The 22969-nt window shown below is 42.4% G+C and overlaps 1 protein-coding gene across 1 annotated transcript; it reads left to right on the forward strand.

Moving 5' to 3' along the window:
- Positions 1–4112: 4112 nt before the first annotated feature.
- Positions 4113–17891, forward strand: LOC148516702 (thiamine transporter 2-like). The gene is made up of 5 exons (XM_088479739.1): positions 4113–4262; positions 7502–8219; positions 9106–9298; positions 10611–10743; positions 17634–17891. The coding sequence occupies exons 1-5, from the start codon at positions 4113–4115 to the stop codon at positions 17889–17891; spliced, it is 1452 nt and encodes a 483-aa protein (XP_088335865.1).
- Positions 17892–22969: the final 5078 nt, after the last annotated feature.

The raw sequence follows: 22969 nt of genomic DNA on the forward strand, positions 1-22969 counted from the left end.
CTTATCACCGTTCACTTTATCTCCTAACACAGCTTAGTAAATAGACCCCTCTATCTCCCAGCCCTGCTTTCCTGTTTGCTTCTCTCTTTCACAATATGGAGAAGATTTAGTAATGACTACATCAGTGTGTTGGTGAGATGCAGCCACTATTTTGTATCACATCTTCTCATGGTAAATAAACTTTCTAATAAAGTATGTAAATCCTTTACATTCATTGGTGGAATGCAGGCAATGTGAGGATGACTGTGACAGAGAGCCTTTGTGATGTCACTAAGCTTATAAAAGTTACTGCCTGGCATAGGACACTGAGTTATTAGCTGATTGCGAGTTGTATCTATATTCTATAGATTGTTTCTTATCACTATAACTCTTTCCATATATTTGACATCTTACAGTCTCAGGTAAGTTTATCTTAACCTAAATAATGTTACTAGCTGTTAGCCTACCAGGCCGCTGGTGCTGGGATCAATTTGGTGATTGTGGAGGTGGTGGATGGGGTTACTTTATTTTTTATTTGTTTTTCATTATTTTACATGCCAGATATCATCATCATTCATGTTTTTTTTTTTTTTTTTTACTTTTTGGGGACTTTTTACCCTCATAATTTAAAAATGACCCTTAAACATATTTCAGCAGTTTCAGCTCTTAATTTGCTCTTATGTTAAGTCAGTCTAATTTTGATTTTATTGCTTTTTTGACCTATATAATCAAGTCCGCATGGACATTGTAAAAGCTAAAAAAATGTGTTCTGTTACATATATAGAATATACTGTATGTAGACAAGATGGGCTGCTTCACAATTCTGCTGCAAATTGTATTCTTAATTGTGAAACCCATAAATTATAATAAATATAATATAATAGTGCTAATAAAACATTTGCTATTCTCTATATTACGGTATTAGATTACATGTGATTATCTTAATCTATATTAGTTTAACATACAGTACTGTAATTACATGTATTCTTTCTAATGTGTTTCAGTTGTCTCCTAACCTTTAATAGGACTTGATCATAGAGGGAAACATTAAGTAAGATGTATTCTTAGTGTTTACTTCACAATAACTTCTAGGTATATTAGGAAAATTGTTTAGTATGTAAATGTAAAGGCAGATTTGGTGATAAACATTTCTGTTTAGAGTGTTTAGTAAGATATTGTCTTTTATTAAAAAGTTAATTTTTGAAGTTTGTTAAACTAGAAAAATGATAATAAATTATTGCCAACTTATGCTAGAAAGGGAAAGTGCAGTCCCTCATCCCAATCATCCCTTTCTGTGATCAGTCATGTAGTACATCCTATCATATAACATTATCAGGGGTATTCAATATGGGTGCAATATCATCGTTTTTGCGTTAATATCAGAGGTATGACATCATTATCGCAGGTTTTACTTTTACACCGTATTCAATTTCAAAGACTTATCGCAGTTTTCAAAAGTCTTTGATAAAAAACAGGGATAAGTTTTCACCATTGAACAGGTGTCGAAAAAAAGTGCAGAATTGGGGTTTAGGGGTGCAGGCTTAAAAAAAATAGCCTGCACCCATGGGAATGACATTTAAAAAAGAACTGTGTCAAAAAAAGTAAAAAAAAAAAAATAGGGACACCCCAAAAAATATAAAAAAAATTGGGGTGAAAAAAAAAAAAGGGAAAAAATTGTTCAACAATAGGGGAATAGGTTCAGGGCTATTCTGCAAGTATGCGGCAGATGTTTTCTAGAATAGAATTATAGCGGCAGGTGCACAAATGCAGAATTTTAAAAAAATTACTTTAGGGACTTAAAAATACGCTAGTACCCATTTTCATGTACCCCAAATTTGATGGGACCACTTAAAAAAATGAAACAAATAACCTAAGTGCTCTTCTGCATCACTTATTCAATGTCGGGAAAAAACACCTGCTGCGGCTATTTAAATCCCCGACTTTTAATTAAAGGCTAAAACGGGGGTACCCATAGTGTTCCCACATGTTTTTACAACTTTAGGGGATCTTACAATTATTTTAAGGAAAAATTCGTAACTTTACGCAAATCCAACTTCGGAGTTTCCCGTTTTCGTAAATTTTATATTGAATACGGGGATAAGCGGGAGGGCGCACCATACCTTAACACAGAAAAAAAGTCCGATATGAAACGTTAACTTCAACAGTGAAGTTAACGTTTCATATTGAATACCCCTCTAAGTCTGCAGCTAAAGACTTAAATGATTTATCAGTGCCGCCAGTAGGGGGTGCATGCTGCACCAGGTGACACCATCTGAAGGGGTGAAACCAAAATACTGTAACCTTATGACCCTGTCAACCTTATGTCCATGTCGACTTTTTTGTTGTTGACATTTTGACTGTTTGAAATTTGACTACATCCCATTGTAACATTTCCCAGCAGTTTGTCTGCTAACTGACACTATTCAGTTGCTGTCCTGCAGTGACTGCTCATTGGGCCTGATTCAGCATGGATCGCAATTGCAACAGCATACGCTGATCAGCCGATGGTGTGTACTGTGCATATACTGTAGTGGGCATGCGCAGGATAGTATTGCGATCACACTGCAATCACGCACGCAGATAGAAAGCTATCGCAGAGTGAGTGACAGGACGTCAGCGTTTTGGGGTAGTGACAGGGGAGTGGTCAGAGAAACACAGGCTTTGTATGGGCGTGCATAAATTAGCCACTGCAATGGAATGCGCAGCCTGAGTGCTTACTGTGGGCTCTATTTATTAACATTATTTTTACTAAAATAAAGTGAAAAAGGGTGTTTTCACACCCTTTTCACATTATTTTAGTTTCACCTGTAGTTATTACAGGGCAATTGGAGTAGAATTAGTAAAATTCTACTCCAACCCCCAGTATCACTTATTTTTAGTAAAGCAGATCGCATTTCCCATAATTGTAATGGGAAATGTGATCTGTGTGCAAGTTACTAAAAATAAATTGTAAAAAAATACCGGGGGAAGCCCTGTGATAATAACGCCACCTGGAGGTGGCGTTATCCAGGGTCTTCCCCGGTTACCGGGCTCCCACTCTGCTCTAACGGGGAGAGCAGAGGCGGGAGCCGGTACCAGTAATCAGCTATGTGGTCTAAGTAGACCGCAAGCTGATTACTGTAAAAAAAATAAAAAAAAAATAAACCTTTTTTTTTTTTTCTTACCTGAATCCAGGGACTGGTGATCGGGCCTCCGGTGATGGCTCCTCTCCAGTCAGCTGGTCTCCCACAGTGCACTGGGGCCCGGTCATCAGGTGATCGGGTCCCAGTGCAGTATGGGAGATCACCTGATCGGGAAGCCCGGAGAAGATCACCGGAGGCCAGGAGGTGCAGGTAAGTGTAATGAAGGGAGGGGCAGTCGCGGGGTCCGCGATCGCAGGGGGCGGGGCTTAGCGCCGGGGGCGGGGCTTAGCGTCGGTTGGGGGTAGTAGCGACGGTGGGTCGGCGCATGCGCGGGCTCTTAGTCGTGGTATTTTTTCCGAAAATACCGCGACTAGAGTGCGGATGGGATCCGCAGGGACAGAGCTTTATCGCAAGCTCTGTCCCTGCAAGGGATTTATAGTAAATCCCTGTGATATTGCCTGAATTCGCAATGCGAATTCACTCGGTAATATCACACTACAATCCGCATTCAATATGCGGATTGTAGTAAATAGAGCCCTGTGTGTGAGGACACTTGCAGTTTCTGAGACAGTCAGAGCTGCTGTAATTCTGCATGAGGGGCCTATGTTACTTAATGTTACCGATGTATACGCAGGACTGTGAGGTATTATGGATGTGAGAAAGTGGTAGTGGGCGTTTCTATGCTGGCTGAGTGGTTGCAAACATTAGCATATTTTCACAGCAGAACTACGTGCGTAATCGCAGCTGCGATAGCAATAGCGATCCGTAATGAATCAAGCCCATTGTACAGTACTTCAGCATCATGTAAGATGTGTCTTGTTTTATACCCACTACGGAATGGATTGAAAATACTTGTATATATGTAATGTAGGTAAAAAGACAAGCACATGAATTAGTTAGAGCAGCTCACATTATATTTTACTGGTTTAATCTACCTGACAACCATTGTGTTTATCTTTCAGAAGAGACTTTACCACGAGTTCCACAAATTCTGTGCGCTATTAAATAGCTATGACTTTAAGAATTCCTTTTAAGAACATGTTTCAGGAGCATCCAGTGTTCTTATTATGTCTGTATGGTTTCTTCTTCCACCTGAGACCTGCAGACCCCTTTTACACATCATATATGACTGGGCCTGACAAACAGTTCACCATGGAAGAGGTAAGACAACACAATTCTTACTTATATCAGTAACATATATATTGTGTGTAATTGCAATACGCTCTATGGGGTAAATTTACTAAGATGGGAGTTCTATTAAAGAAGTGATGTTGCCCATAGCAACCAACCAGATTTTACTTCTAATTTATCTAGTACCTTCTCGAGGATAATACCTGGAATCCGATTGGTTGCTATGGGCAATATCACTTGTTAATAGAACTCCTATCTTAGTAAATTTACCCCTATGGGTGAGTTGTATGAAATCACTTAGTAAAACGTACCATAGACAGAATCAATCTAAGAAATCATGCATTACATATGGCTGCAATCCTAATTGGTAAAATGCAGATAAAATACAAGGAAAGTCTGTGTTACTGTCATCTCTGGCACTGTACAAATACACTGGCTCCTCTCTGGATGAGAGCATGGAGTTGGTTGCACATACACAGTAATGGTGCATACACACGGTCAGTTTTGTCAGATTTGTCAGATGAACGATTTGAACAATTTGAAAGATTTGAATGATTTCAAAGATTTAACCAACGATTTGAACGATTGAACGATTTTTGACAGCATTAAAATTAAGACATCTGATGTGACTGCAAACACATCAGATGTCAGATATCGTTATCTGACCATCGGGAACATGCATCGTTCATCATTTAGACATGTCAGATATGTCAGATTTTCCTTTAGTTATGAACGATTGAATGATTTTTTAAATCGTTATCGTTCAGATCTGAAGAAAAATCTGACCGTGTGTTTGCACCATAACACTGCTGGAACAGAATCCAGCAGTGTAAACTTTCGTCACTACTATTAGTAATGAAAGTACAGGCTTGGAACTTCTCACTGACAGATGCTCATCAGAGAAGCTGTCTGGCTAGGGGGTCATTAATCATTTCCCCCGAAACCAGTTCCAAAATATATATATATAAAGTTTAATAAAATAACAAAATAATATTAATACTATGTCAAACTGAAAAGTTTTCAACACCAGTAGCATATGTGCCAGGTTGATGTCAGGGGTATTTACACCCAACAAAGTCATAGGCACAGGAAAGGTTTTTTGACACTTGTTAGATAATGAAAAAAAATAATTTGCTCTTAAATTTGATTTAAATAATAATAAAAACACCTATACTACAGCAATTGTAATCATCATTCTCATGTTTGGATAATAGCAACAAATCGGCAAACAGTCAATCAGAAGCAACTAGTTTGTAGTGCTGGGAACTGTCATCCTGATCATCAATGTGTATGTACACCTAGTGATACAGCTACTTGTTGGAAATATGTGTGTATAGGTTGGATGATGTAGCATAGTTACTGTATACACATGCCTTGAAATAATGAATAGCCCAGTTACTTAACCAGTGGAGTGGTATATTGATGTTATATGAGCTACAGCTGTACTCACTGTTATACACACTGTTTGGATGGAGCTGAGCTTGAGTGGAGCAGGGTGTCATACAGCTCATCAGCCAGTGATTGTATCCAGGTACCGGGTAGCGGTGCAGGATCACTAAAAAGTGTGAATATCGCAGGTAATCTCTCAGGTCTTAAAGAGCTAAGTGGAAGACTTGTGTCTCCTATTGTGGTGCTCTAACACAGTGAACAAGAGGTCATTGCGTATCCGCAGTAGTAGCCTCAGTAGCCATCTTGGTACAGGGAAAGAAGCCTCCTTAGAGGAGTAATATGGAGTCTGTGCATAGCACTCTCCATCTTCAACACTACTGACTGGTGTATATGCACCACTGTGAAGTTTACCTTATCCGTAGTAACATGAATATGCTCTTTCTGTACCTGGACTGCATTTAACCTCCCCTTACCCTGTTCTTCCACTCCAAACATAAGGAGGCTCAAGTGTAAGATGTGACCAAGTCTGCATACAGATTTAGGCTTTATTGCGGACAAACTTAGTATAAATTTGCCTATTTTACACACAACAAATGGGTGTAGGTCTAACTCAGCATTATAATAAAAAGTGGAACTTTTCCTATGAAAATACTATGGGGGAGATTTAATAAAGCTTGGAGAGAGATAAAAATGGAGATAAATAGCACCAACCAATCAGCTCCTAACTTTCACTTTACAGGCTGTGTTTGATAAATGACATTTAGGAGCTGATTGGTTGGTGCAATGTATCTCCAATTTTATCTCTCTCCAAGCTTTATTAAATCTCCCTCTATGAGCCTTATCAATTTGAGCCGAGCTGCGATACTTTTTCGCGGCCCGGACTTAACGCCTATTTCGCCTGTTTAGCACGCAGTAAAGTATCGCATGCATGCTTTACCCCTTATTCAATATGAAAGTACGCAAAAACGGGACCTGGCGAAACTTGAACAGGCGGAAAGTACTGTCAGTTTTGGGGAAATCAGCCTGACACCCCCCAAAAGATGCTGTGACATGGGTGTTAGCTATGGTACCCTCCGATTTAGCTTGCTGAAGGTATTTGGTGTTTTTAAACGGGCTCAATAGCTGCTAAATAGCGTTTTTCTATACATGATGCAGAGTAGTATTCAAGAGTATTTTTTCCAGAAAATAACTTATCCCAGCAAATTTGGGGTACTTGAAATTGGGGGTCAGCATATTTTAAAGTTGCTAAAGTGAAGTTGAAAAAATCATGAAAAATCCACCTGCCGCAAGCACCTGCAATGAAAAAAACACATGGGGTATACTTGGGGACCCCCCCAGATTCAAGTTTGCTAGTTTTTAACTTTGTACCCCAATTTTTTTTTTCCACTCCCTTTTTCAAAGTCATTTTTTGGGGTGTCCTTAAGTGGTTTTTTTTTTAAAAATTGACACAGTTTACCTTTGGGGGACTGTCTGAAGGCTACAGGGGGGTTCCCGCAACATTGCACCCCAAAACCCCAATTCTGCACTTTTTTCGGCCTCCCATTCATAGGCAAAACTTTTCCGCTTATTACATTGATTTGACTTTCCACCTAGGCAGAAAGCATCTCAAATTGAATACGGGGTGAAAGCCAAACAGGCGAAAATAAAGTCATCGGCGAAAAGTTTCCACCAAAAACACGCAAAAACTGACTTTTCGCCTCAAATTGAATACGGCCCTTTATTTGTAATAAACTTATAATGGAAATATAATTTTACTAAGAATCTTGTCCCCTGATCATACAATGTGTTAATACCTAACTTGCCTTTGAAAATATGACAACTAATTCTCAAACTCTGTTTTCACTAACAGATTGTTGATCATTTGTCTTCTTTCTCCCCAGGTCATGGATAAGCTCTCCCCAATAAAGACAAACAGTTTGCTGCTTCTCCAGCTGCTAGTGCTCCTCTTTACTGACCTCTGCAGATACAAACCAGTCATTGTATGCCAGGGCCTGTGCCATGTCATCAGCTACAGCCTACTGTGCTTTGCTTCCAGTCTCCGGGCCATGCAGTACCTTCAGGTTACCTCAGCCATGGTCATTGCATGTGACATTGCCATCTTTTCATATGTACACAATGTGCTGGCTGCTGATCGATATGAGAAGGCTTTTATCTATTTCCGAGGATGTAGCTTGCTGGGATACGCCGTAGGTGCTGTGTGTGGTCAGCTCATGGTGTCTCTTGGTCATTTCTCCTACTATTACCTGAACATTATTACCTTGGAAAGTGCATCAGTGGCTTTCATCATCTCCATTTTCTTGCCCATGCCCAGCAAGAAGCAGCCATGTTCAGAATGTACAAATGACCACTTCAAACACAGACACATGAATGCTGTGCACAGCTGTTGTAAGATGGTGGCCAAGTTCTTCAAGCAGCAGTGGCTGGACTTCCACGAGTGCTATTCCTGCAGCATCATTTACTGGTCCTCGTTGTGGGCATTTGTGACAGTTGGATATTACCAAGTGATTAGCTCTTCCCAAATGCTCTGGGATAGCTTGGAACACTCTGACAGTGTCTATGTGCTTAATGGAGGCGTGGAAGCTGCTGAAGCTGTGCTAGGTATGTAATAGATATCTCCTACTTACCTTCCTCTTGCGGAATGGCTCGCTGTCCCCATACACTAGAATGAGGACAGAATGAATCAAGCTCCGGAAATACAATATTTTTTGAGCTTGAGTGAGGGAGCATTCACCATCTTCAGATGGCGAATGCTCCAGCATGTGGATTGCAACCCATTCATTCCCTATAGGAAGGAGGTCTGGGTTGTGAAGAGGGATCCGTTCAGATACCTCCACCCCTTTCCAGCTCCTTTCACCGGACGTCGGGGCTCTTGTGCACATGCGTGACATGTAGGGCACTACCGGCACTGCTCATCTGTTACCGCTTCAGAGCAATGATGAATTACTTTGGATTCCGCGCTGAGTTAAAATGTTAATTATTGGGGTCCGTTCGCACCCCGATAATTAACATCATGAATAGGCCCCTATAAGTCATATTCCTCACTCTCATGTCAAAAAACTGATGTATAAAATATCTCAGGGAATGGAATACACCCAGTCTGCTTCCTTTTTCAATGTTGCTTCTGGTCCAGAAAGCTCTCAGCTAAATATAGCATATATCCTTTATACAGCATTTCTATTAATGAATTATCTGTATTAGGCAGCATTATAAAAAACTTATTAGACCTGCAAATACAAGATTTCCAAATGCTTGACTTTAGGGTGTGTGTGGCCAGTCCATGAAGAGGTCACATAATTAGCACTTAATAAGCTATAGTCGGCCTCACACAAACTGTTTGTAATACTTCAGGCATATACAGGACATTATTTCCCTTATGTATCAAAAATGGGTGATAACATTCATTTTAAGTTCCTCTGGTCATATCAGGTCAGTAAAATACATGATGACACCTGATAGCTACTCTGCACCTTTTTGTTCCCTTCAGGTATATTTGCATTCTCCATGATGGACTGCATGATGACAGACTGGAGCTTCTGGGGAGAGCTGGCTCTGTGTGTCCTCTGTGCAGTGGACAGTGCTGCCATATTCACCATGGCCTACATTAACAATATCTGGGTGGGCTATGCTGGCTACATTGTATGTAAAACCATCTATAAGATACTTACCACAATAATAATGTAAGTATACACTCTGTACCACTACTACTCAGATGCCTATGATGTCATATTACTACCATGTATAGCTCTATAACAGTCACTGACTATTTTGTTTCCTTTGCATGTAAAACAAGCAGCGTGATTATTATTCCCAGTGCTTTAATCATTTATCATTCTAGGCCTCAATGTGCTGTGCACATTGGCCCTGACTCAGAGATGGAGGCAATGATGCTGTTTTTTGCAGTTAGAGCAATGAACATGCATCACGTGTCATTACTGATGTTGCTCGCAGTCAGGATTTATTCACAAACTGATTGACAGGAAGGGATCGTTTATGGGCGACAATGGGGAGATGATGCCTAAAATGCAGACATGACCTGATCATTTTTGGGGCATGACTCTGTCTGTGACTGAGATCCTGTATGCAGAAAAAATGGCTCCAGCGTCTCAGTTCCTGCGCCCATTCTGCATGACCATAAGGGTACTCAGAAGTCAGATAATCAACTGATCTGCATCCGAGCTGCGTCTTTGTACACAGTTGTTTGGATCTGTGAGGCCGCAGATGTGACATCTCATTACAAATCCTGGCAGCTGTGGCATTTGCATACATTAGCACAGCCTCTGTGTACAAATCTGCAGCTACTGTGGCATTAGTGTACATCTCTGACTCAGGCCCAGTACCACTTACCCATCAGAGCAATCCGCAGTCACTGTGTTATTCGTGTACATCTCTGACTCAGGCCCAGTACCACTTACCCATCAGAGCAATCCGCAGTCACTGTGGCATTAGTGTACATCTCTGAATCAGGCCCAGTACCACTTACCCATCAGAGCAATCCGTAGTCACTGTGGCATTAGTGTACATCTCTGACTCAGGCCCAGTACCACTTACCCATCAGAGCAATGCTGATTACAGTTCTAGTACCAATGAGGGTTATGTATAAAAACTAGGGATGTGCAGGCTCGGTTCTACTCGGTTCCGTTCATCTTTTTTTACCGAATCTTATTGGCTATCCAAAACTCGTGACAGCTGAAACCCAATAAGATTCGGGAAAAAAAAATGAATGGAACCGAGCCTGCACATCCCTAATAAAAACACTATTAAAACGTACAAATCTTCAGTAACAATCACAGCATTTAATCAGACATCTGATTTAATGATATAACTTACACCATACTTACCGATTTTTGAAAACTCCTCTCCGGGAGCCCTGTTCTAGCCCTGTGTAACACAATGATATATGTCTGGTCACACCTATGACTTATAGTACCACAGTATCACCATGTCTTGTTCTGTGTTATATAACTGATGCATGTCCCACTCTAATCCTAGGCTGAATATTGCTGAGAGTGTGAGAAAGGAAAGATATGCTTTGGTATCTGGGATAAATAATATTGTATCCCTGCTGTTGCTGGCGATTGTGAATATAGTAATGACTGGTATCAAGCAAGACATCCACAGTCAGGTAAGGACACCCTGGCCACCATCACACTGCTTCCAATAAATATGTGCAAACTATTAGGGGTGTGGCCTCGTGACATTGCCCCATTTTCATCACACTACTGGCGTGCCCAGAACTCCCGACGATGCTGGGCTGGCCCCAGGCTCTCACTGCACTGTGACAGATGCGCATGCAGCAGAGCAGCGATGAGACTTCGAGTGCTCCCCCTGATCTCCCCCTGAACTCCCCCTTTTTTGCAGGTGGAATGGCAGGACAGCCTAGAAAAGTGGGACAGGTGGGAGGTATGCAATAAATAGATCCCCAGACTACTTGCTATAATAATGTCCCTGCTCATACTTTACTTTGTGTAATTATATTTTCACTATTGTGTTTCTTTTAGTTTCTCATCTATGCCGGCTATTTCCTTATACTATCAGGGATCTGTGGTTTCATCGGAGTCTGCACAATGATAAACAAAAGAAAGAAAAACATCAGACACCAGCAGATCACAGATAACAGCACAGGATGTCCATAACACAATGCCATCAAATAATTCTGTTAGGTGGTCCCAGCATCCAGCGTATCTAAGCAAAGCTTCTCCACCCTCTGGGTGGATAAAACCAACTTGGCACTCAGAAGTCCCTGCATCTACCTCAGAATCCAACTCTGCAAGGGTGAGGTGCTGCTGTGATCCCCATTCTTGATCAGTGGCCTGGCATCTCCCGCCAGCTGTACTCAGTAGACGGTGCAAGGGTCCCGGAACCTAGGCTGGTGACACTTGGAGAGGGCTCACCAGCAGCGAAAAGTCACCAAAGTCATCTAATATGTGGTAGGGGTGAGCGGGTTCGGATTTCTGAAATCTGAACCCCCCCGAGCCCCCCCTATCCGAGTCAGGCTCGACTTTTCCCGCCTGACTCGGATCTGAAATCGAGGCAAAACGTCATCATCCCACCTTCCGAGTCTCGCGGGTTTTGGATCCTATATAAGGTACCCGCGTCGGCGCCATTTTCTCACTCGGCTGTGGACAGTGAAGAGGGAGGGTGGGAGTTAGGGCTGTGTAGTGTAGTGTAGTGCTGCTGTTGTCCACTACTTCAAAGTCCATAGGGGCTGGCTGTGTTGTGCTGTGCTGCTGTTGTTAATAGGGGCTGTGTCCACTACTTCAAAGTCCATAGGGGCTGGCTGGACTGTGTTGTGCAGTCAGTTCTCCATAGGGGCTGTGTCCACTCCAAAGTCCTGTGCAGTGTCCCAGTCCTAAAGGAGTGCTGTAGTGTTGTCCAGGGGGTGCTCTGTCCATCAGGGGTGCTCCCCCCAAGTGCTAAAAAAATAATATATTTTCTGTGTTTGTGAATTGTGTGCGCAGTAGCCGCACGTGCATCAACAAAGTAGTGCCAAGCGTGCACCTGTGTCATAAGTAAAGGGCCGGCTGGCTTGACCGTTAAGGGTGCTGTAACCCCCGAAAGTACACTCCAGTCCAAACCAAAAAAAAAATTATTTTCTGTGTTTGTGAATTGTGTGCGCAGTAGCCGCACGTGCATCAACAAAGTAGTGCCAAGCGTGCGCCTGTGTCATAAGTAAAGGGCCGGCTGGCTTGACCGTTAAAGGGTGCTGTAACCCCCAAAGTACACTCCAGTCCAAACCAAAAAAAAAATTATTTTCTGTGTTTGTGAATTGTGTGCGCAGTAGCCGCACGTGCATCAACAAAGTAGTGCCAAGCGTGCGCCTGTGTCATAAGTAAAGGGCCGGCTGGCTTGACCGTTAAAGGGTGCTGTAACCCCCGAAAGTACACTCCAGTCCAAACCAAAAAAAAATTATTTTCTGTGTTTGTGAATTGTGTGCGCAGTAGCCGCACGTGCATCAACAAAGTAGTGCCAAGCGTGCGCCTGTGTCATAAGTAAAGGGCCGGCTGGCTTGACCGTTAAAGGGTGCTATAACCCCCGAAAGTACACTCCAGTCCAAACCAAAAAAAAATTATTTTCTGTGTTTAGCCGCACGTATATATCAAATCGATATAACATAAATGGAGGACCAAACTTTCTCCGATAAAAATAAAATAGAGAAAGATCAAGAACCACTTCCTCCTAGTGCTGAAGCTGCTGCCACTAGTCATGACATAGACGATAACATGCCATCAACGTCGTCTGCCAAGGCCGATGCCCAATGTCATAGTAGAGGGCACATACAATCCCAAATGGCAAAGTTCAGGAAAATGACCTTGAAAAAGACATTTAAATCAGCTGAAGAGAAACGTAAACTTGCCAATATGCCATTTACGACACGGAGTGGCAAGGAACGGCTAAGGTCGATCCCTAGTATGTTCATGACTAGTGGTTCAGCTTCACATGACGATGGAAGCCCTCCTCCCACTAAAAAAAATCAAAAGAGTTAAGCTGGCAAAAGCACAGCGAAGAACTGTGCTTTCTAAGAAGATATCACAAATCCCCAAGGAGAGTCCAAGTGTGGTGGTGGTTGCGATGCCTGACCTTCCCAGCACTGGACGGGAAGAGGTGGCTCTTTCCACCATTTGCACGCCCCCTGCAAGTGCTGAAAGGAGCACCCACAGTCCACTTGCTGATATGCAAATTGAAGATGTCACTGTTGAAGTACAACAGGATGAGGATACTGGTGTAGCTGGCGCTGAGGAGGAAGTTGGCGAGGAGGATTCTGATGGTGATGTGGTTTGTTTAAATCAGGCTCCGGGGGAGACAGTTGTTGTCCGTGGGATGAAAAAGCCCATCACGGTCATGCCTGGGCAGAAGACCAAACATTCCACCTCTTTGGTCTGGCAATATTTCTATGCAAATCCGGACAACAACTGTCTTGCCATATGTACCATATGTAAAGGTGAAATAAGTAGGGGTAGGGACGTCAACCACCTAGGAACATCCTCCCTTATACGGCACCTGCAGCGCGTTCATAAAAAGTTACTGTCAAGTTCAGAAACTTTGGCTAAGACCGTAAGCAGTCCAGGGACACCTAAATCCCGTTGTCCTGTTGTATCCAAGCGCCTGCAAACCACACCGTCAACTCCCTCCTCGTCAATTTCCTCCTTAGTCAGGATCGGAAGTAGTCCTGCAGGCCATGTCACTGGCATGACTGACTCTCCTATCCGGGATTCCTCTGGAGGATCCTGCATTGCTACGCCTACTGCTGTTGCTGCTGCTGGGAGTCGTTCATCATCCCAGAGAGGAAGTAGGAACACCACTACTTTTACTAAACAATTGACCCTCCAACAGTCCTTAGCGAGGAGGATGAAGTACGACAGCAGTCATCCTGAAGCAAAACGTATAACTGAGGCCTTGACTGCTATGTTGGTGTTAGACGTGCGTCCGGTATCCGCCATTAGTGCAGTGGGATTTAGACAATTGATGGAGGTAGTGTGTCCCCGGTTCCAAATCCCGTCTAGATTCCACTTCACTAGGCAGGCGATACCGAGACTGTACAGAAATGTCAGAAAAAGTGTCCTCAGTGTCCTGAAAAATGCCGTTGTACACAATGTCCACTTAACCACGGACATGTGGACAAGTGGAACAGGGCAGACTAAGGACTATATGACTGTGACAGCCCACTGGGTAGATGTATCACCTTACGCAGCAACAGCAGCAGCGTCACCAGTAGCAGCATCTCAGAAATGCCAGCTCGTTACAAGGCAGGCTACGCTGTGTATCACCGGTTTCAGTAAGAGGCACACCGCCGACAACCTCTTAGAGAAACTGAGGGAAATCATCGCCCAGTGGCTTACCCCACTTAGACTCTCCTGGGGATTTGTGATATCTGACAACGCCACCAATATTGTGCGGGCATTACATCTGGGCAAATTCCAGCACGTCCCATGTTTTGCTCACACAATAAACTTGGTGGTGCAGAATTTTCTGAAAAGCGACAGGGGCGTGCAGGAGACGCTTTGGGTGGCCCGAAAAATTTCTGGCCACTTTCGCCATTCAGCGACTGCGTGCCGAAGACTGGAGCGCCAGCAAACACTCTTGAACCTGCCCCGCCATCACCTGAAGCAAGAGGTTGTGACGCGGTGGAACTCAACCCTCTATATGCTTCAGAGGATGGAGGAGCAGCAAAAGGCCATACAAGCCTATACATCCACCTATGACATAGGCAAAGGAGGGGGTATGACCTGACTCAAGCGCAGTGGAGAATGATTTCCGTGTTGTGCAAGGTTCTCCAGCCCTTCGAACTTGCCACACGTGAAGTCAGTTCAGACACTGCCAGCTTGAGTCAGGTCATTCCCCTCATCAGGCTTTTGCAGAAGCAGCTGGAGAAAGTGAAGGAGCTAAGATGGAGCGATTCCGCTCGGCATGTGGGACTTGTGGATGAAGCCCTTCATTCGCTTTGCCAGGATTCCAGGGTGGTCAATCTGTTGAAATCAGACCACTACGTTTTGGCCACCGTGCTCGATCCTAGGTTTAAAGCCTATGTGGTGTCTCTCTTTCCGGCCGACACAAGCCTGCAGAGGTGCAAAGACCTGCTGGTGAACACACTGTCAGCTGAAGCGGAACGTGACACGTCAACGGCTCCTTCTTCATTTTCTCCTGCAACTGGGGCTGCCAGGAAAAAACTTAGGTATCCTAAGCAACCCGCTGGCGGTGATGCAGGGCAGGCAGGACCAAGTTTGGACATCTGGTCCGGACTGAAGGACCTGGCAACAATTTCTGACATGTCTACTGTCACTGCATATGATACTGTCACCATTGACAGAATGGTGGAGGATTACATCGGTGACAGCATCCAAGTAGGCATGGCAGACAGTCCATACCTGTACTGGCAGGAAAAAGAGGCAATTTGGAGGCCCCTGTACAAACTGGCTCTATTTTACCTGAGTTGCCCCCCCTCCAGTGTGTACTCCGAAAGAGTGTTTAGTGCAGCCGGGAACCTTGTCAGCGAAAGGCGTAGGAGGTTGCTTCCACAGAATGTGGAGAAGATGATGTTCATCAAAATGAATTATCAGCTCTTCCAGGGAGACCAGCCTCCAGAAGGTACAGAGGGACCTGTGGTGGTGGATTCAAGTGGGGACGAGTTAATACTTTGTGAGGATGAGGATGTACACACTGAAGAGGGTGAGGAATCGGTGGATGAGGAGGATGAGGATGACATCTTGCCTCCGTAGAGCCAGTTTGTGCAGGGACACATTAATTGCCAGCTTGTTTTGTGGGGGCCCAAACGAACCAATCATTTCAGCCACAGTTGTGTGGCAGACCCTGGCGCTGAAATGATTGGTTTGTTAAAGTGTGCATGTCCTGTTTATACAACATAAGGGTGGGTGGGAGGGCCCAAGGACAATTCCATCTTGCACCTCTTTTTTTTCTTTGCATTATGTACAGTTTGGGGCCTAGTTTTTCAAACTGCCATCCTGTCTGCCACTGCAGTTTCACGCCTAGATGGGTCACGTGTTTGTGCCGCCCACTCGTGTCGCTTAGCATAGTCATCCAGCTACCTCGGTGCAACGTTTTGGACATAAAAACACTATTGTGAGGTGTGAGGTGTTCAGAATAGACTGGAAATGAGTGGAAATTAAGGTTATTGAGGTTAATAATAGCATAGGAGCAGAAAAACCTACAAATTCTGTGATTTTAGCTGTTTTTATGCTTTTTAAAAAAAAAATACAGATCCAAAACACAAAACCCAGAACCCAAAACACGGAAGGGTGGTTTTGGCAAAACCAATCCAGATCCAAAACACAAAGAAAGATCCAGATCCAAAACCAAAACACAAAAAGTGGCCGGTGCACACCCCTAATATGTGGTAATGAGCGCTATTACTGTATCAATGTGGGAACAGGGAGGTTTACTAAACAGTAGTGTAGAAGCTATCAGCAGAGATATTTAGCAAGTTTAACAGTTGGGGTAGTTTAGCAGTTACTGATGGTCGTGATAAAAAGGAAGGAGCCATGCAAAGCCCTTCTCACTAAGCTGCATATCATTTAGTTGCTAAAGATGGACAGCACAGTTTGAATCAGCAAACAAGCTTTGCTCCATTGCTGGTTTTCAAGCATGTCATCTTGAAATAGCGTGATATACTGTATGAAGATCATCTCCCATCACTGCAACTTTGCGTGCACTGTCCAATCTGTGTGATTGCTGGGGGCTGGTGCTCCTCCTCTGTTTACATGTGACAAGGGCTTGTGAAATTGTGACATGTCCAATGGCCAGCGTGACAGCATCCAGCTATAGATCATACAAGACTACTACTTGTAGTGTTCAGAGCCTCCTCTGGGTGAATGTGATCTGTGCTCACAGCGCTGTCCAAATGTCTTCCAAGCCACTGGCCAGCACCCTCCCCTGCACTGGCACCCACTGCATGTTACGCCCCTGCCCTGGCCCCACCCACAATACCCCACTCGCCATCACACATATTCCTAAAAGTGTTCACAAATAATCACAGTCATGTTTATTTTTTTATAATAATTTTATTAAATGAGGACTTTTTTTCAAACTGAAAATAAACATAAATTATACAGATCAACTTAATTTTCAATAAAATAAATTTAAACATATGAAATAGAAAAAACATTAAAGATGCATTTCCCCCTCAAAACTATAAATAAGCGCACATTATGTAAAACATAACCATTAACTTCTTAAAACTACTGTGTAAATGTTAATTTTCCAGTGAGGCAAGGCCTCTGCTCCCCTTATATAGCACATCAGCCAATATCCTCTCCACCTTAGCTCTGTTGCTGTCATCTATTCATCGTAGCTTCTATGCTATATTGGCTGCCACAATATCATACTCATCTGTATTCTTTTCCATGAGTGAGTTTGTGGACTCCAGACTCCAACAAGTCATGACCTCAGTGCTCACCCTTAACTCACATTGTCTTTTCCTTTTCCTCCTTATAGTATAGAGGCAGATAGTTGTTTTGTCATTATGTTCTTGTTATTTACATTTACATTTCATCTTTTCAGTTACCATCAACTCAGAGGAATGGCCTGCAATGGCCCATGTTCTGGATTTTCCACACTGCAGTAAACCTGTGCCATGACAGAATAGACTTGGTGGTGCTGGCATGTTGTGTCCTACACACCTATCTTCATCACAAAGCCTCAACTGTGCACAGTACCACATTCTGTTTTGGTGACATTGCAGAATATCCAGAGGATGACATAGGATTTACACCAGTGGAGTCAAGTGAAGTGCAAAACATCAGTGTTGAGGCAAATTAAACAGGAAGCAGTATTTCAATTACTGCAATGGTGACCTATTGACCCTGTTCTTGTAATGTTTCCATATTTTACATATATCTTGTATAATAAACATAGCATACAAATTTATCATTATTGTTTTAATACTTACTATGCTACTGCAAGCTATTTTATACATGTATGCTGGTATACTAGAAGACATGAATGCCCCCTCATTTACATCCTCTTCCAGGTTGGTGACAAGTGCTTGAGGAAGCTCCTGGTCGGCCATAAATAACAGCAAATCAAAATACCAGAGTCCTAGCTCATCCCCTCATCTGCTCCGGCACCTGATCTTGTGTTCAGTTCTTTCTTGAACACAGTGTGGAGGTTTGAGATCTTTGTCCTGCCCCATGCAATGTTGGCAGAAGGGTGACAAGGCTGGCATACCTTCACCAGTTCCTCCAAGGCCCTAGCCCTCATTATCCTATTAGAATAATCCAGTGATTTGATTTTCCAAAAGCATAGATGAGCTCTGTAGGCTTCTATCATATCATGGATGAAGTATTTACTTGTTTCTGAAGCCATTTCCTGAGTTAAAAATATATTAATTTTATTCAATACTTCAGGAGCATAATCTATTCCAATATTCCCTTACACTATTTATGTGACAGTCCTACTTCTTTAATATGTCCAAATCTCTGTAAAGTGTATTTATAGGGGATTATACATACATTTAGAGGAATTATTCACAAGAACAGAATGCATGTGTGCCTCACATAATTCTCATCCTGGGCAGGGTTCCTTAATGTACAGGGGATTATATTACAGGGGATTATATACAAGGGCACTATGCCATTGTGCTGGTTTACATCACCTTCATGTACAGAAGATTATATTACAGGGGATTGTACACAAGGGCACTATGCCATTGTGCTGGTTTGTATCACCTCCATGTATAGGGGATTATATTACAGGGGATTGTATACAAGGGCACTATGCCATTGTGCTGGTTTACATCACCTCCATGTATAGAGTATTATATTACAGGGGATTGTATACAAGGGCACTATGCCATTGTGCTGGTTTGTATCACCTCCATGTACAGGGGATTATATTACAGGGGATTGTATACAAGGGCACTATGCCATTGTGCTGGTTTGCATCACCTCCATATACAGGGGATTATATTATAGGGGATTGTATACAAGGGCACTATGCCATTGTGCTGGTTTGTATCACCTCCATGTACAGGGGATTATATTACAGGGGATTGTATACAAGGGTACTATGCCATTGTGCTGGTTTGTATCACCTCCATATACAGGGGATTATATTACAGGGGATTGTATACAAGGGCACTATGCCATTGTGCTGGTTTGCATCACCTCCATCTACAGGGGATTATATTACAGGGGATTGTATACAAGGGCACTATGCCATTGTGCTGGTTTACATCACCTCCATGTACAGGCCCTGATTATATTACAGGGGATTGTATACAAGGGCACTATGCCATTGTGCTGGTACACATCACCTCCATGTACAGGGGATTATATTACAGAGGATTGTATACAAGGGCACTATGCCATTGTGCTGGTTTACATCACCTCCATGTACAGGGGATTATATTATAGGGGATTGTACACAAGGGCACTATGTCATTATGCTGGTTTGTATCACTTCCATGTACAGGGGATTATATTACAGGGGATTGTATACAAGGGCACTATGCCATTGTGCTGGTTTACATCACCTCCATGTACAGGGGATTATATTACAGGGGATTGTATACAAGGGTACTATGCCATTGTGCTGGTTTGTATCACTTCCATGTACAGGCCCTGATTATATTACAGGGGATTGTATACAAGGGCACTATGCCATTGTGCTGGTTTATATCACCTCCATGTACATGGGATTATATTACAGGGGATTGTATACAAGGGCACTATGCCAGTATATGCAGACATTTAAGGGGGAATCATGAAAGCTTGAAGAGAGATAAGACAGGGCAGCAGGCTGGAGTGACAGGATAGGAAGCTGGAAAGACAGGGGCCATAAGGCTGTAAAGATAGGGAGCAGGAGGTGACACAGGGGACATGAGTCTGGTTGAACCTCTGTTGCATGATGATGACATTGGTTGTATTCCTACACAAACAGGCATCTTCATGAATAGTGAATATTGACTGAAGACACTATCTGATAAAAGAGGATCAGTTTCTTCAGAGGCTCCCCATAACAGAGAAACCACCATATAAGTAAGGTGTATATGGAATGGAGAGGAATGCTCCAGAGTGACAAGAAATGGGTGCAAGTTATGCTGACACCCCCAGTTTTGAGTGACCATGCCCCTTGTGACACATGGCTATGCCCCTTTTTTGCGTGCGTGCCGATGCACACTCAGGGTACTACCATACTCCCACTTCAACCACTGTCTATATGAGGGCTGATTGAAAAATAATGAGACTGTCCCATAGGTAGATGTGGCAAAGCTATGCTGGTTACTGTGAAGCTCATACATCGTTGTGTCTGAAGTATATATTTATATGTAGAAAAAAAGGGGGGGTAGCACTCACCAGTCTTCTTCAAAACATTTCTTTATTGCATCTCAGTAAAAATTTTACAGCATATCAAAATCCGACATTTCGGTCCTGTGCAAGGTCCATGCACAGGACCGAAACGTCGGATTTTGATATGCTGTAAAATTTTTACTGAGATGCAATAAAGAAATGTTTTGAAGAAGACTGGTGAGTGCTACCCCCCCTTTTTTTCTACTTTTGCATGAAGAGGATTATTGTGATCCCATATGGGTGTGTCACCCCAGCAATTTATTATTTGAAGACGAGAGTGTGGACCTATTTGGACATATATATATATATATATATATAGAACAAAGGTCGTCCAGCACTCTGACTGAGACAAACAACTGGCCCCGGTTCCTCTCCAGAGTAAAAACTCATAAATACAGCATGGAAAGATGGACGGAACTCAAGGACAAATACAGTGAAGAATACAGCAGACTGCGCTGGTATAGTCAACGTTTCAGAGCTCGGCAGCTCTTTTATCAAGACAATATCAAGATATTGTCTTGATAAAAGAGCCGCCGAGCTCTGAAACGTTGACTATACCAGCGCAGTCTGCTGTATTCTTCACTGTATTTGTCCTTGAGTGCCGTCCATCTTTCCATGCTATATATGTATATATATATGTATATATAAGTCCATGACACTGATGCACATTTGCACACACACACATATATATATATATATATATATATATATATATGTGTGTGTGCAAATGTGCATCAGTGTCATGGACTTATATATACATATATATATATATATATATATATAATCTCCGTAAGAAATCAGGGTGCACTCACCAGACTTCATAGAAATATCAAAGAGATTTGTTTTATTTACGTCATCTTAAAAGTACAGCCATAGTACAGCCATCCATCGACGTTTCGGTCCAGTCCTTGAACCTTTATCAAGATGCAAGTACATACAACACTGAACATATAAATACACACACTAATCACATAATTAATGTAATTACCTTAATCAAACACCTCCCACTTAAAACAGCTGCGTGGTAAATGTTACATATGCAATCAACAAAGAGGCAACATATGGGCTTAGATGATGAATATAATGGGCATATATTAGAAGGCAAATGTTAAATGAACATACCAAAACTGACTCACCAGTAGTTATATGGTCTAATCAGACACGAAGCTCCCGTGTGCGTTTCAGTCCCTGCTCCTTCCTTCTCGTGGAACGCACACTTCCTGGTTACCTACGCGCTGTAACGTTGTAACCAGGAAGTGGGCATGAGCATGTGACTCACCTAGAGTTATACTGACTAGCGCTAATGACAGTGGCTGAAAACGCCGCTGAATCATCTAGCAAAGGCACGCCCCCTTGTTGCCATAGATATATATAAACAAAAGAAACGGAAAACTTAGTTACTATGATATAACGCTGTTCAAGCGCATCAGTAAACTAATGTGTGCCTCAACAGCACACATACTGAACAGACACAGGTGGTAGTGGATCATATCTATACATATCATATACAAATACTGAATACAAATCTAATAGGTACAGAAAACATTATTAGTGACCCATAATCAGATAGTGTATCAACCATAATAATATACCATAGTTTTTTACATTGAATATTAGAATGGATTACCTAACAAAATAAACAAAAATGAGTGAAAGAAAAAATATAAAAAATAAAAATAAAAAATAACTGACACGCAACCTATAGCTCTCCATAAAAAAGAAAAAATGAATTAATTAATTAATGAAAACTCAGAAAAAAGCTGCTGGTGGTGCACCTCTCATAGAAATGTCACAAAAACATACTCAGATGAGCTGCTTCATTAAGCCCCTTTGGGTGAATGGTATCAAGTTTGTAAGTCCAGAACACCTCTCTCTGTAGTAACAATTTACCACGATCTCCTCCTCTGCTCGGTGGTGGCACCCAATCAATGATTATACATTTAAGACTGGATAGTGGATGTTTCATTTCGCAAAAATGTCAGGCAACCGGTTTATCAGAAGTCTCATTTGTCAAAGCAGATCGAATAGAGGACCTGTGGTTTGCCATACGCTCACGAAATGGTCTTATGGTTTTGCCAATGTAATATAGTGAACAGGGGCAAATGAGAGCATATACTACATAGTCAGTAGTGCAGGTAATAGAAAATAAAGAGAAAAAGTGCACTCAGATGCTCAACATGGTTCAATATATCCTGCGGTGAAAATAAATTGACGTGCATATAGTTCATTAAAAATAGTGATTTATTCATAAAAATTTATATAATGATTCCACCCTCCACAGGGGTGCTGAATAAGAACCAGGTGTTAAATAATAATCACCTGTATGTTTAGTGTCACTGTGGGGAGTCAGCTTATCTTTTAGGGACAAGCTCTCCGTATGTTTTCTGCTGTTATGCTTGTAACATACGTACCCCTAGGGTCTGCTATGCAGTAATCAGTGAGTAAACATATAGTGTATGGTAATGATATAAGTACCTAGCCACCTCGTCTCACTGCGGGAGGTCAGCCTGTCTTGCAGGGATAGGCTCTCCCTATGATCTTTGTTTA

The sequence above is a fragment of the Taudactylus pleione genome, unplaced genomic scaffold, assembly GCF_031769625.1.
Source record: "Taudactylus pleione unplaced genomic scaffold, aTauple2 ptg000244l, whole genome shotgun sequence".
In the NCBI taxonomy this organism is placed as follows: Eukaryota; Metazoa; Chordata; class Amphibia; order Anura; family Myobatrachidae; genus Taudactylus; species Taudactylus pleione.

Excerpts from the sequence above, each read along its gene's own strand:
- LOC148516702 (XM_088479739.1), top strand. The coding sequence starts at position 4,113 with ATGACTTTAAGAATTCCTTTTAAGAACATGTTTCAGGAGCATCCAGTG. Across the intron at positions 8,220-9,105 it reads AGCTGCTGAAGCTGTGCTAG|GTATATTTGCATTCTCCATG; the intron begins GTATGTAATAGA and ends TGTTCCCTTCAG. Across the intron at positions 10,744-17,633 it reads AGCAAGACATCCACAGTCAG|TTACCATCAACTCAGAGGAA; the intron begins GTAAGGACACCC and ends TCATCTTTTCAG.